General features: G+C 46.7%; 1 protein-coding gene across 17 annotated transcripts in view; it reads left to right on the top strand.

The window, feature by feature from the left end:
* Pcnt (pericentrin (kendrin)) overlaps positions 1–10,740 on the top strand; it is a 91,659-nt gene extending 80,919 nt beyond the window's left edge. For 15 of the 17 annotated variants that reach the window (XM_030244950.1, XM_011243383.3, XM_017313839.2 and 12 more), the window contains 6 exons: positions 4,840–4,959; positions 5,598–5,830; positions 6,859–6,935; positions 7,683–7,821; positions 8,958–9,085; positions 10,215–10,730. In XM_030244950.1, the coding sequence (XP_030100810.1) occupies positions 4,840–4,959; positions 5,598–5,830; positions 6,859–6,935; positions 7,683–7,821; positions 8,958–9,085; positions 10,215–10,255 (738 nt within the window). In that variant the 3' untranslated portion in view covers positions 10,256–10,730. Of the gene's footprint in view, positions 1–4,839; positions 4,960–5,597; positions 5,831–6,858; positions 6,936–7,682; positions 7,822–8,957; positions 9,086–10,214 lie in introns of all 17 variants that reach the window. The other 2 variants (NM_001282992.1, NM_008787.3) reach the window with 1 other exon arrangement.
* Positions 10,741–14,049: the final 3,309 nt, after the last annotated feature.

Raw genomic sequence — 14,049 nt, 5'->3', positions numbered from 1 at the left:
AACTTACCTGCATTCTGTATCCCTCCTTCCCGCTATGTTCCTTCCTTCTACGGGTATTCTCTGTTTAACAAGTAGAACTAAAGAGCTTGAGCTAGAATCCACACATGAGAGACCACACTGTGCGTGTCCTCTGTCCTGGGTTACCTCACGCAGCTTGGTATAATTCTTTCCAGTTCCATCCATTTCCCTGCAACCTTCACAGTTTCTTTTTCTTTAAAGCTGAATATCTGCTCATCAGTGGTTGGCCACTTACTTGTTCGTTAGCTAGCTATTGTGAACAGAGCAGCAGTGGCCATGGATGAGCAGGTATCTGTAGTATGAAGATTCTTTGTTCATATGACCAGGAGTGGTGTAGATACCTGGGGCACATGGTATTTCAAAGTAGCGTACACTCACACCAACAGGGTTTATGGCTGCCATTTTCCTAAAGCCACCCCAATATTTGTTGTTCTTGGTATTGTTGATGCTAGCCACTCTGATTGGGTCGAGATGGATCTTAAAGTGGTTTTCATCTGCATTTCCCTGAGGGCTAAGGATGTCGAACACATTGAAAAGTGTTTCCTACTCATTTTTATTTCTTCTTCTTCTTTGGAGGATTCTTTGTTTAATTCTTAGCCAGGGTTTGTTTTTTTGTTTTTTTTTTTCCCCTTGGTGTTTAGTTTTTGGGGTTCTTTGTCTGTTCTGGACTCTCCATCTTCTCACATCCATAGCTGGCAGAGACTCTGATCCTGTGGACTGCCTCTTCACTTGATTGACTCTTTCTTTTGTAACACAGAACCTTTCATTTCATGATATCCTATATGTTTGGTTTTATTTGTTTGTTTTTTTGTCTTTTGGGTTTTTAAAAGAAGATTTATTTATTTAATTTATGTATATGAGTACACTGTAGCTATACAGGTGGTTGTGAGCCTGTATTATTATAAATACATATACTGGAACTGTCTTCAGACGCACCAGAAGAGGGCATCAGATCTCATTACAGATGTTTGTGATCCACCATGTGGTTGCTGGGATTTGAACTCAGGACCTCTGGAAGAACAGTCAGTGCTCTTAACCGCTGAGCCATCTCTCTAGCCCTTTTTTGTTTGTTTGTTTGTTTTTGCTTTCCTGTACTACAGGGTGCTAGTCAGCAAAGCATTACCTGTACCTATGTGTTGACGCGTACGCCCAACTTTTTCCTCTAGCAGGTTTAGAGTATCAAGACTTTTGTAGAGGTCTTTGAATTTGGAGTATTGGGCAAAGTGTGAAATAGTGACTGAGTTTTATTCTTCTGCCTGTTGATATTATTCCAGGTTGCTTAGTACCATTTGTTAAAGATGTTGTTTTTAGCCAGGTGTGGTGGCGCACACCTTTAATCCCAGCACTCAGGAGGCAGAGGCAGGTGGATTTCTGAGTTCGAGGCCAGCCTGGTCTACAGAGTGAGTTCCAGGACAGCCAGGGCTATACAGAGAAACTCTGTCTCGAAAAACAAACAAACAAAAAAAAACAAAACAAAAAAAAAAAAAAGATTTTTTTTTTTTCCTTTATTTTATACTTTGGGCATCCTTGTTTTTTAAAAAAATCAAGTATCTGACTTAGCTGTAATCACATGGGTGTGTGTCTGGGTCCTCGCTTCTCTTCTACCAGAGTACCTGGTTTTGTCCCAGTGTTCTTATTACAGAAACAGTACATCTTCCCAGAGAGAAATCAGAGATGATGGAAGGAAGCTCTTTATTGCTCTTTGTCCTGCTGGGGAGAGCTAGCCTTCAGTACAAGATTTTACTAACATATACATTTTAGGCTTCTGCCGGCCACAAATATAAACACAGCATCCTTAAATCTCTTTCAGGTCCAGGCCCAGGTTACACTTTGAAAAACGTAAACAGAGACAGGAGACTGCAAGTTTAAAGCAGATAGATTTAGGCAGAAAAGATACTGTGTATAGCCAGATTTATTTTAAGTACAACCCTGATGTTGTTCCTTTTGAATACTTGTCGTCTGGTCAGCCATCTTGCCCACCTGGCGGATTATACTTTTCCTGGTCAGAGCACACAGGCTTTAGTGGTGGCCCTAGACTTGGCTGTGCTGCTGCTGAGCTATCCTTTAGCCATCTCTTGTGTGCCAAGGCTGTTTGCTTTGTTGCAGGAGTGGAGCCTAATGGCTGGTTAATCTTTCACCTCCTAGTATCCTAAATTTCTCTTGTCTCTTAACAGGCCTGGCTAGCACACTACTTACTTACCTTTGGGATATTTTGGAGTCAGTGCTCCTTTAGCTAACTTGTACTTTGTGTGACTGCATGGTTCCTGAGGAACTCTACTAGTAAGGCCTTTATCCTATGTCACGATGTTATTTTATTCCTGCGGTTCTATCGTGTCATCTGAAGTCAGGGGTGGTGATACTTCTCTTCCTCTTTGTTCAAGACTGAGATTGTAACTGGGAGTTCCATTGGCTTCACATTGGCTGTGTAGATGGCTGTGTAGGATGGCCAGTTTCACAATTGAGTGAAAGGATGAAGTAAAGGGGGGGGACATGGCCATCCCTACAGCATGGAAGAGAGTTTTAGTGCAGGTGTAAGGGAGAAAGCAGGCTGAGGGAAGAGTCCAGGCTGAGCGTGGCCAGCAGATGGGGAGGGAGAGGGAGAGGGAGAGAGAGGAGCTGCTGACCAACAGAACAGGGGAGCCCAAATGGCTGAGTTATATATGGATCAGGTGCAATGGGGGGGGGGGGGTGTAGAAGTCCAGCCCCTGGGAGGGCTGGGAGGGAGAGATTTAGGGTGGGGATAGAGTGAGGAGTCCTGGGAGGAGGCACGGGTACCAAATGAGACTTATCCTGGGCTTGATTGAGACCTAGGAACAATATTAATTCTTAAACTCCACGAATATGGAAGAGCCTCCTCCCATCCTCTCGTGTGTTAGATCTCAAGTCTGTCACTGTCAGAGACAGATGTTTAATAACTTTAACTCCTTTGAGCTGACCCAGTGGTCTTTTATTCTTCCTTTTCTTTTTCTTTCTTTTCTTCCTTTTTTTGTTTTTTTTTTTTTGTTTGTTTTGTTTTTCGAGACAGGGTTTCTCTGTGTAGCCCTGGCTGTCCTGGAGCTCACTCTGTAGACCAGGCTGGCCTTGAACTCAGAAATCCTTCTGTCTCTGCCTCCCAAGTACTGAGATTAAAGGCATGCGCCACCACTACCCAGCTCTTTTATTCTTTCTTAATGAGTGTCTCAGGCATGCAGCCAGCTGGGATGGAGGAGTGTTTTACACCCAACAGACGGGCAGATATTATTGCTTAATTTGTCCACAACCATACTGAATTTATTTCTGCTTTGCTCTGTCACTCAGAGTTGTGGATAATTCTGTTTCTCCTTTCAGTTGTGTCTGGATTCCTTTGTTCTCAGATTTTGTTAGTAGACCAAGGTAAAGAAAAGTCTGTACTCATGGCATTGTGCCTGATGACTCAGACCCGTGGTCTGCTGGGTGTGCAGGACCAGGACGTGCCTGGGAGCTGGTGAGAACCTCACTCCAGAGCCCCGCTTGTAAGGTTCCTTGTTTAGAGTGCCCATTGGACTTTTTGTTTCTCCTGAAGGTTACATCTCTTTGATGGTGATAAAGCCTGCTGAGCTTTTGTGGGCTTTAGTCACAGTTGTGGGTAGTACCTGGTCTAGAGGGTTAGCTAGCACAGAGGTGAGAATGCTATCTTTGTTTTTTTTGTTTTTTTCCTCGAGTCAGGGTTTCTCTGTATAGCCCTGGCTGTCCTGGAACTCACTCTGTAGACCAGGCTGGCCTCGAACTCAGAAATCCTCCTGCCTCTGCCTCCCGAGTGCTGGGATTAAAGGCGTGTGCCACCACGCCCGGCTGAGAATGCTATCTTTGATGGGTAGATTAAAGAGGGGCAGCAGATGAACTGGTGGAATCCCTCCTTCATGTTCACGGTGTTCCTGTCAGTGACTGACACCTCACCCAGATCATATGGTCTTTTCCTTTTTCTGATTGGCCGCCTTAGCCTCTGACTCTCCTCCTGGGGGCCCCTCTGTGTGCCCCCAACTGTTTCTTGTTTGTTCTTGTTAAAATGTTCCTGTTGTACATCGATATCTCAGTAAATAAGAGTGAGTGTTCCCCTGATCTGACGACTGGAGCAGAACTGAAGTTGTGCCCAGCATGACAGGGGACAACACAGTTGCCATGTGGCTGATGGCTAGTAACACCTCCCTGGATTCCAGCCCTCGGATGACATTTTCCCAGTTCCTACCCTCATCTGAGGCAGGCCACCCCACAGTAGTCCTCAGCCAGCTGTGGTAGAGATGACGTGTTTGAGTATGGCCCTTTTCTTTCAGATTGCGTTACTGTCCTCTGAGTCATCTTTCTCAGGATGTTCCTATTTAAGAACACCTCCTTAGAAGGCTGGGAGATGGGTTGGTTAGTGACGTGCTTGCTATGCAAGCATGAAGTTCTGCACTCATCTGCAGACAGACGTGAGCTAGGGCCTGGTGGCACATCCCTGTAACCCCACCAATCACGAGGCAGAGCCAGGTAGTTTTGAGGCCAGCTGGATATCAAGTTCCAGGAGAGCACGAGCTGCCCAGTGAGACTATGCAGGTTGTAGTGGCACATGGACCTGTAATCCATCCCTGGGCCAGGAAACAGACTAGCGGGTCTCTGAGGTTAACTAGCCAACTAGCCTAGCCTATTGTGTAAACCCAAGGGCCCTGTTAGTGACCCCATCCTTTAAAAATCCTGAGGAATAACACACCCAAAGTTTACCTCTGACCTTCACCTGCAGGTACATACCTATACCCCTCCCCCATGGAAAAAGAAAGGCTCTATAGAGTTGTCAGCTGTGGTTTTTTTTTTTTTTTTCTTTAACAGAGGCAAAGCAAGTCTTCATTGAAGCAAGATGGGACAGATTTGCAGAGTTCTCTACGGCACTCAGACCCAGAGTGGCACTCGCAGACTACAAGTGGGGACACAAACACCTGCAATATCAAAGTAAGACATGCAGGATGGGCGGCAGAGTGTCAGCTACATCTCAAGCCAGGGCTAGTTCACTGTGGGAAGACCTCCCTGACTACTACAAGGTTCTTGTTAGCTTGGTGTGTCTGTTGACACATAGTTCAAGCACACATCTTCACAGAAGCCCCGCTGCCCTTGTGGTCAGATCACTATGAGCAAGGCAGTCAGCATAAACTGGCCCTCAGACTTGGTTGGGTTGTATGCGGATGCCATGTTTGCTCTAGGAATGGGTCAGAGCATCAGGAGGCAGGTTCTGCAGTCTTTCCTGTCCTTGCCCCTGAGGGAGAGGTGCTTCTCAGGGTTTGGATCCAAGCTCTGGTTTCAGTTTTTCCCATCATCCACATCATCTGTGGAACCCGTGAAGATAGCCCCTCAGAGCCGAAATCTCATGGTCTTCATGGGGCTCACTTGTGAGTGCTGTGGACGTTTTTCCTTTGGGTGCCTTTGTAAGAGAAGTGCTTCAGTGTGCATGGATGACTGATAATTTGTTAGGTGCCATTCAGTTTAATTTCCTTATTTTGTAGTGAACGCCTAACTGTGCTGTTGTACTGAACAGGCTCCATCAGGAACGTGGCTCTGTCTCCTCCGGTTCTTACTGTCTGCCTTCCTTTCAGATGGAAAAGCTGTACCTGCACTATCTGAGAGCAGAGAGCTTTAGGAAAGCTCTGATTTATCAAAAGAAGTATCTCTTACTGCTGATTGGTGGATTCCAGGACTCAGAGCAGGAAACGCTCTCCATGATCGCTCACTTGGGGGTCTTTCCTTCCAAAGCAGATAAGAAAATTACTATGTCACGTCCCTTCACCAAGTTCCGCACCGCCGTTCGAGTGGTCATCGCAGTATTGAGGTAAAAGTCCCTCCCATACCCAAGCCAGTTGGCAATGGCATGTGTTTGTGTCAGTAGTGGCTTCAGTCCTTAAAAAGACAGTGTTTTCTCCTTCAGTATCAGTGGCATCGTGGCCGTGAAGAAGACATAGTGACAACTGGTCAGTTTAGGCTGGAGGGATGGCTCTCAAACCCACATGGTCATTTACTGCCGTTCACCACTCTAGTTCCTGGGGATGTCCCGGCTCATTCTGACCTTCCTGGTGTCAGGAGTTCATGTGGTGTGCATACATATATGCAGGTGAAATGTGCATACAAGTAAAGAAACAGATTCATGCTGTCCCTGGGTATGGTGGTACAGGCTTGTCATCCCAGTCCTCAGGAGGCCAAGACAGGAGGGTCAACAGTTCTAGCTTAGTCTGAACTATATTATAATTGGGACCCAGTATCAGAATGCCTGAAAAAGTTTCCAGAGCCTGGTGGTCTTTTTTGGAAGAATCTATGGTTTGTCACATCACAAAGAGGAAAGTTATGGTCATGCCATTTGCCAGGAAAGCCATGCTAAAAGGAGTGCCAAGTGCCCATGTACTGTCACACTGTCTGCCACCTTCCCAACACTGTTAGCATGGTCCCGCTGACAGGCCCCCTCTGGGTTAATCAGAAGCAACCTGAAAGAAGGGGTGTGTTTCCCCAGTTTCCCCTGATGATATATATATATATATATATATATATATATATAGTCAGGCTTGAATTTTGGAGTGGGATGGGCTGTGGATAAGCTGTGGTAGATGTGGGCAGAACCAGCTGGTTGACAAGGGCGTGGCCAAGGGGGGCTTCTTCAGAAGGTGGGAGGTTCCTGCCCAGCATGAAGGTACAGCCAGCGCATGTCCACAGCTAGTTGGCAGCTTGTTGGTGGACCCACACAGCTGTGGGGGCTGTCTCCTGTGGCCGGGGATCACCTTCTGGTGCCTGGCCACAGCAGGAGTGTTGCTGCGACCTCTCTTCCTGTTTGCTCTCATGTTAACGATGCTTTGTCCCCTTTTGGTGCAGGTTGCGGTTTTTGGTTAAGAAGTGGCAGGAAGTGGATCGGAAGGGAGCCCTGGTACACCCCAAAAGCACCCGCCACGGTGGGTCCCGGGTCATTGCCTTGCTTGCTGCTGGCGGCATTTTCTTGAGCGTTGTGGTGTGGGAATGACCTCAAGCACAGTAGGAAAACTAGGAATCCCAGTCGGTAGCCACCCTACAGCACTGGGGACAGCGCTGACCGACCAATGCCCACCAGGGAGCGCACGCCGAGCACTGCTTCTGCAGTGTTGACCGGCGAGAGCTCTCCTTTGTGCCGCTGCACTCCTGTGTGAGCAGTCGTGCTTGCTTTAGCCTCAGTGGCCCCTTGTCTCTGGGGCTCTCTGCTGCTGCCTCCTCACAGGAAGTATAACAGTGGCTTTGGGGACTCCAGAGGGGACAGTGACAAGTGAGAGTCTTTGCTGGGTCTCTGCCTAGTGTCTAGGGGTGGCAGCTGTGAATTGTCCTTCTACTTAGAGGACATGGAAGGCCTAGGCCACTGAGCCACCACTGGCTGCCTGACATCCTGACAGTGCCTTCAAGTTCAGGTCAGCAGGCATGCTTTTCCCTAAAGCCTCTCGAAGGTTCCCCGAGTCATGGGCTGCCCGAGTAGTGCTGCCAGTCAGGGCCAGAGTCATTCAAGCAAAATGTAGGTCATCAAAACTTGAAAATATCACAACTTGATATATTTTGAAATCACCTTGCTGAATCTTAAAATTGTTTGTATAAGCTTAAAGTTTTGGCAGATGGACTTTCTTCTAAAGTGTGAATTTCTTTTCCTAATGATTTGCTGTTTGTTCATTCTTGGGAAGGACACCGAACATCCCAGAGACAACGTTCTCCATCAGGACCCAGAGCGTCTCTGCCAACCCGAGACACTTCCTCAGGGCCTACCAAGGCCTCTCGGCACAGCCCCAGATCTGCGGCAGCCGGCTCACCGGGCAAGGAAAGGTCAGCTGGGCGGCTCGCAGCCTTTCCCCTAGAAATCATGCCAATGAGATTCAGAAGCCTATACGGCTGCCCAGAGAAATGTTGGTTTGACAATTCTGTCTTTGACCGGCTCAGAGAAGGGTAGGGGACACAGCAGGGTCTGCAAGAGCCTGGGGACCCTGGCCTTGTTCAGAAGGGCAAGATCACCTGTGTAGCCAAGCAGTGGTGGTTTATATGTTTAATCCCAGCATTCAGTATGCAGAGGCAGGCAGACCTCTGAGTTTGAGGCCAGCCTGGTCTACAGAGTGGATTCTGGAACAGCCAGGTCTATACAGAGAAACCCTGTCTTGAAAAAAAAATCAAAAAAGATAACCTGTGTTCAGTACGTGAGGCATGTCCCACCCTGAAGGGTTTGGAGCTTGGCTCAAGGAAAGGGAAAGGAGCAAGGTGTTCCCTGGGGACACAGGGCATGCCAGGCAGGACAGTCACAATGGGAATTAGGCAAGGGTGGGTTTTGCCCTGGGATCTGTGGGCCGATAGGTAGACCATTTCAGTTACCAGGTGAAGGATGCTGAGGTATCCAGTTGTAACAAGTATAATCTCAAAATTTAGTGAACTAAATAGTTCATAATTATTGCCACTTATTCTGACTTCAAAGTGTGATATACTAGTTGATCTTATTTTTTGTTTTTGTTTTGGGTATTTGTTTTGTTTTGAGACAGAGTCTCATTGTGTAGCCCTAGATGACCTGGAACTTGCTCTGTAGACCAGGCTAGCTTTGAAATCACAGAGATCCGATCTCTACTTCTGTCTCCCAAATCCTGGAATTACAGGAGTGTATCTCCATGCCCATGTAGTACTGTATGGGGCTAATGTGTAGTTCAGTTGGTACCTTGCTTACCTAGCATTCATGAGCTTCTCAATTCTAGGCAAAGAAAAAACACTATTCTTTGAAGTAAAGAACAGGCATAAAAAAGAATAGTTCTGATGGAGACCCATCCTGATTGGTCAACTGACCCCAGCTCCTCCCCTGTGCACTCTTGAGGATAGTCACCGGTTAACTTAATTCCTGTCACCTGTTAACTTAATTCCTCCTTCCCTCCCTCTCTCTCTCCTTCCTTCTTTTCCTTCCTTCTGATATTGTTCTTTGTTTGCAGATCAACTTCGACACCAAGTTCAAGGCTAGAAAGATCCCTAACTGCTTCTCAAGATCCTGAGCACTCCTTGACAGAATACATCCATCATTTAGAAATGATCCAGCAAAGACTTGGGGGGTTGCCGCCAGGTAAAAACTGTACCTTAGAGACATAACCACATAGAAAAGACTGCCAGTAAATTGATACGACAGTACTCCCAAGTTATCCCAGCACTAGATAGGTCCTGGCAGGAGGGCTGCAAACAGTTTGAAACCAGACCACTATACACCGTAAGTACCGGGCTAGCCAGGGCTACAGACAAAGTGAGTCCCAGGCTAGCTAGGGCTGCAGAGTAATATGCTGTCTCAGAACAAAACAAAAGAACCTCTGCTCTCCGCTTAGTAATTGTTAATTGTTAGTGATTGTGTCTGCACAGCTGTGTAAACAGTGTAGCTGGCAGTATGTGGTGGGGAGGTCTGGTTCCGTCACTGGTGGGGTCTTTTTGTCCTCTTATGCTGGCTTCTAGGGAATGTAGCGATAATTATATTAACTGCTTTTCTCATTGCTGTGAGCCAGAGTCTGGGGAGCAGCAGTAGGTGGCTAGGGCCTCTCTAGCCTGTAGCTCCACACTTCTCCAAATCCTTCAGGCGAAGACTTCAGCCAGAGGCCTTACAAGCTTGTGGCCGAGGTTCTCGCAGCAAGAGTTCTGCTCTCTAGCACCAGTTTTCTGTTAGAAAATTATAATCACTGACCAAATATCCTCAAATATGATAGGAGGCAATCAAGAACGATTTGTTCTGGTTCACAGTTTGAGAAAATAGTATTATTGTGTTGGGCTTTGCCTGCCGCCTGGAGTGGCTTCCGGTGGACGCTGATGCGTGTGGCTGCTTGCACTTGTGCGGGTTAGGAAGCAGAGGAGGGACGGGAAGTGAGGCCAGGCTGTTAAAAAAAAAAAACCTCACTTCCTGCTTCCAGTAAATCACTTCCCTTAGCAAGGCTTCATATCCTAAATGGTGCACAGCCTCCTAAAACAGTGTTCTCACCTGAAGACTGAGTGCTAAAACACACACTCTTGTGAGGGATATTTCCCATTCAAATCATTACCAATAACTGTTTGGCCTGTATGTAATTTGTGTAGTAGTTTCTTAAACCTAACCTTCTATTTTCATTATAACCCACATTTTTACCAAAGCGCAACTCAGTGAGGGTGTTCTGAAGTTATAAAAAAAAAAATTTATAAAAGTTTTATAACACATTTCTATCCTATTTTAATTTTAGATTCTACTCAGAAATCCTGCCACCAGAAGATTAAACAGTGAATAAAGTCCTTGCGGCTCTTAACCTTTGACATTTCTATTTGAGGAAAGATGTTTTTTTTTCCTAAGGAAAGCCCATGATATAGTCTGGGACACACACTTCGGAAGTGGTGACACCAGCCCCTAGGAGCCACCGAGAGCTTCCACCTCCACACACTGCTACATAGAGGGAGCCCGCTGCTCTCATCCCCACCGCACGCTCCTCCCCGCCCAGCGAGCAGGGGCTGTGCTGGGTCCTGTGCCTGATGATGGAGCTCTCTGCCTCCTCCCAGGCAGAAGCTGCTTGCTTTCTTAGCGTGTCAGGATGGGAAGGTCAGTTGCAAATGAACACAGAGGAAAAGAGGAATGTATTTTTTAAAGACTGTTGTCTGCTGGATGGATGGATGAATGGTCTTGTATTATTGTTGTTGTTGTTTTTGTAAATCCATTCAGTTTATTCTTTTTATTGGCAAAACAAATAAAACTATGTCAAACTTGCTTCTCCTGGCTACAGCCATTCTGTAACTCTTTTATATTTATACCATGCGGTGAATCTCGTTCAGAACCTTTCAGTGAATGTATGGTCAGGTGTGTCACACAGACATCCACGCGTGTATGGATTCAGGAAACATGGCAAAACGTTCTTGAAACAATACATATAGTTAGTGGGTATATTGTTTAAGACTTCTTCAGAACATAAGAAGGGCACAAGTTGATCATGCTCAATTAAAGTTTGGCCCAGAAATGCTTTAAATCAAATATGTGGTGGTGTACCAGTCAGCACCCAGGTATTATTATTATCATCATCATTAAATGTATGAGTATCTGTGTGTACAACTGCATGCCAGAAGAGGGCCCAAGATTTCACTCTAGATGGTTGTGAGCCACCATGTGGTTGCTGGGAATTGAACACAGGACCTCTAGAAGAGCAGTCAGTGCTCTTAGCCGCTGAGCCATCTCTCCAGCCTGAGAAGGAATTTAAGTGTTTGTCAGATGAGCCAAGACAGACAAGGTAAAGTAACCCAGAGATGAGCCACTATATTGGGGCTCAAAGAACTCTGAAACTGTCTTTGGACTCAAAGAACCAGTCCCCCATGGCAAAGGCCAAGTCCTGGTGAGGTGGATCCGCTGCTAGAGGCACACATATACACCCCTGTAGCACACACACCCCTATAGGACACATACATGCACACGCATACACACCTCTACCGTAGTCTGATAGCTGTAGGCCTGTTGTCACCCATTCTACCTCAGCAGACTTAGAAGGAGGGGCCTTTCAGTGCAGTCCCACATTAAGAATTCCAGCTTGCCAGGCAGGCATGGTGGCACGTGCCTCTAATCCCAGCACTCAGATTTGCTTGGGCTACATAGTTCCAGGACTGCCCAGACCCTGTCTCAAACAAGAATGAATGAATGAATGAATGAATGAATGAATGAATGAATAACGAATAGGCTTCAGCTCAACAGAAATCTTGTCGTGTGTCTGAGTGACCGGCTAAGCCCCTTCGTCTGTCAGTTGCTTTAGCACTATATGAGTTGGTGTATATGCTGGTCTCAGCCACTCAGGTCCACCAGGGCCTTTCCTATCTCATCTAGGCCATGCTCCACCCTGGGGTACAGAAAGGCCACCAAGGTGCCTTCCCAGCCAGTCCAGGGGTACCTCCTGGACTAACTTCCTCCTTTCCTGTGAGCCCAGTCCTCTCAGGCCCAGTGAGCTGACTTCAGATAGAACATCTCTTCTTTCTCAGTTCCCTCCATAATGCCCGCCCCCTCTCTACTGTCTTCCAGTTCCTGATATCCATGGGGACCTCAGATGATAAGTGAGTGTCTCTAGTGGCCTGTTTGGGCTGAGCCATCAGGATCTCTCTCTTCTTTTCTCATACTACACACAATCTGTCTCAAGGACTAACGACCCAATTAGTAGTTACATCACCCAATTTCTCTGTTTTTATATCATTCAGGCTAACCCCATCTGCCCACTGTCTTACAGGCTGGGCTGTGCAGTGCTCTTTCACCTCCTGATTTAAAGATCCTTCTGACTCACGCGGTTTGAATGTAGTAGTGGTTTCATACACCAAGTGTGGATTTTTCCTCTCCTGTTTTAAAGGTCCAACTTGAGGGGCATCTGTTGCTAAGGCTCCACTTTCCTCCCCTTCACTACATTTACTACTGTGCTGTGGCTTCCAGATGTTCGGCTCTCAGTAGTTGCTCTTCAGCACAGATATAATTTCTGCTGTCTCCCTTTTTGGTATCCCAGCCACAAAGAGCAAGCTCGCACCTCTATATTGACCTCCTCTCTTACCCAACTGTCCTAAGATTCTTGTCTGTGGCACACCAAGATCTTTGCTACACCCGAGTGGAGGTTTCCAGGAAGAAGCTGTCAGGCCTGACAACCGGCAGTGTCAGGCCATGTCTCCTGCTGCTTCTGATGGTAGGAAGGTGTGGTACGTTTGTTACTTCTGGGATGCCATAGAAAAACACCTTACCACTAAACCCTAAAAATGACTAGGATACAGCAAACGCTTGGATTCTTGCCAGGGTTTCTCTCTCTTGCTGAAGCAACTGCGTGTATTACCAGCCTCCAGCCCCTTCTCCATGTGACCCACCTGACTGATTGATTGATCCTACAGTTCTTCAGATGTGAAGGCATTCTTGAAAGATTCCTCATATGACCACGAACCCTGCTACCCAGTTAGACATTCTAGCTTGCTTCATTAAGCACTGGAGTAATCCAGCCTCAGGTCGCCCCCTCAGTTCCTGCCAGTGTCTACGTGTCGGCTGTGTATTATGTTTATAGGTTGAACTGTTCCCTCACCAAAGGGATGTCCTTATCTTAAGTACAGATGACTATGACCTTAGTCGAAATTGGGTCTTTACAGATGATTAAGTTAACGTGAGCTAATTAGAATGTTCTCATATTAGGTTTGAATGGTGTCCACTGATAGACACTGGCACATAAGAACCTCATATGAACACGAGGGCAGGGATGGGGGTGGGACATCTATAAGGCGAGAAACATCAAAGATTAGAAGCAGCCACTAGAGGCCAGGAGACAGCTCTAGAACAGATTATCCTGTATAGTTCTATATGGAACCGATCGTGTCTGACACCTTGTCTTAGACTTCGAGCCTCCAGAATTCTGGTGTGGTAAACTGTCTGTTGAGCCAGCTCGGTTCCCAGTTACCACTGTGCTAGCAAAGGAATACACAGCCTTTTGGAGGGAGAGGTGGGGATTCAGGGCCCTAACCCCTTCTTAATCTCATGTTTATCTGAATTATGCTCAGAAGTAACCATAATTCTGTGTCTAGTATCCAGCAGGTGGGGTATTAGTGAGGTTCATCTAGAGGTACAGACCTAATAGACTGTAAATGAAAAGGGATTTACTAGCATTGAATATACAACACAATTACTTGGGCAGCCAAACTGGCTATCCGGCAGGGAGACCGAGAGCCAATGGCTGCTCAGTCCGAGAAACTGGATGTCTCTGTGATTCCTCATCTGGTGCTAAAGGCTCAGAGGATTCCTGGCCAGTCGCTGGTCGTTAGTCCATTTTGGAAGAAGGACCTAGGTTCTGATGTCAACGAATGATAAGACCTATAGCAGCAACAGCTACATGCAGTCACCAGCAAGAATGTAGGTAGGCAGGCCGGCCGGCAGGCAAAGCTGATTTTATTCATCTCTTTTTTTCATCTCTCTCTCTCTCTCTCTCTTTTTTTTTTCAGTTTTTCAAGACAGGGTTTCTCTGTATAGCTCTGGCTGTCCTGGAACTCACTTTGTGGACCAGGCTGGCCTCGAACTCAGAAATCCACCTGCCTCTG

Source organism: Mus musculus, chromosome 10 (genome assembly GCF_000001635.26).
Source record: "Mus musculus strain C57BL/6J chromosome 10, GRCm38.p6 C57BL/6J".
NCBI classification, from domain to species: Eukaryota; Metazoa; Chordata; class Mammalia; order Rodentia; family Muridae; genus Mus; species Mus musculus.
Note: the sequence above shows the minus strand (reverse complement) of the source record. Positions and strands in the feature narration are given on the sequence as shown.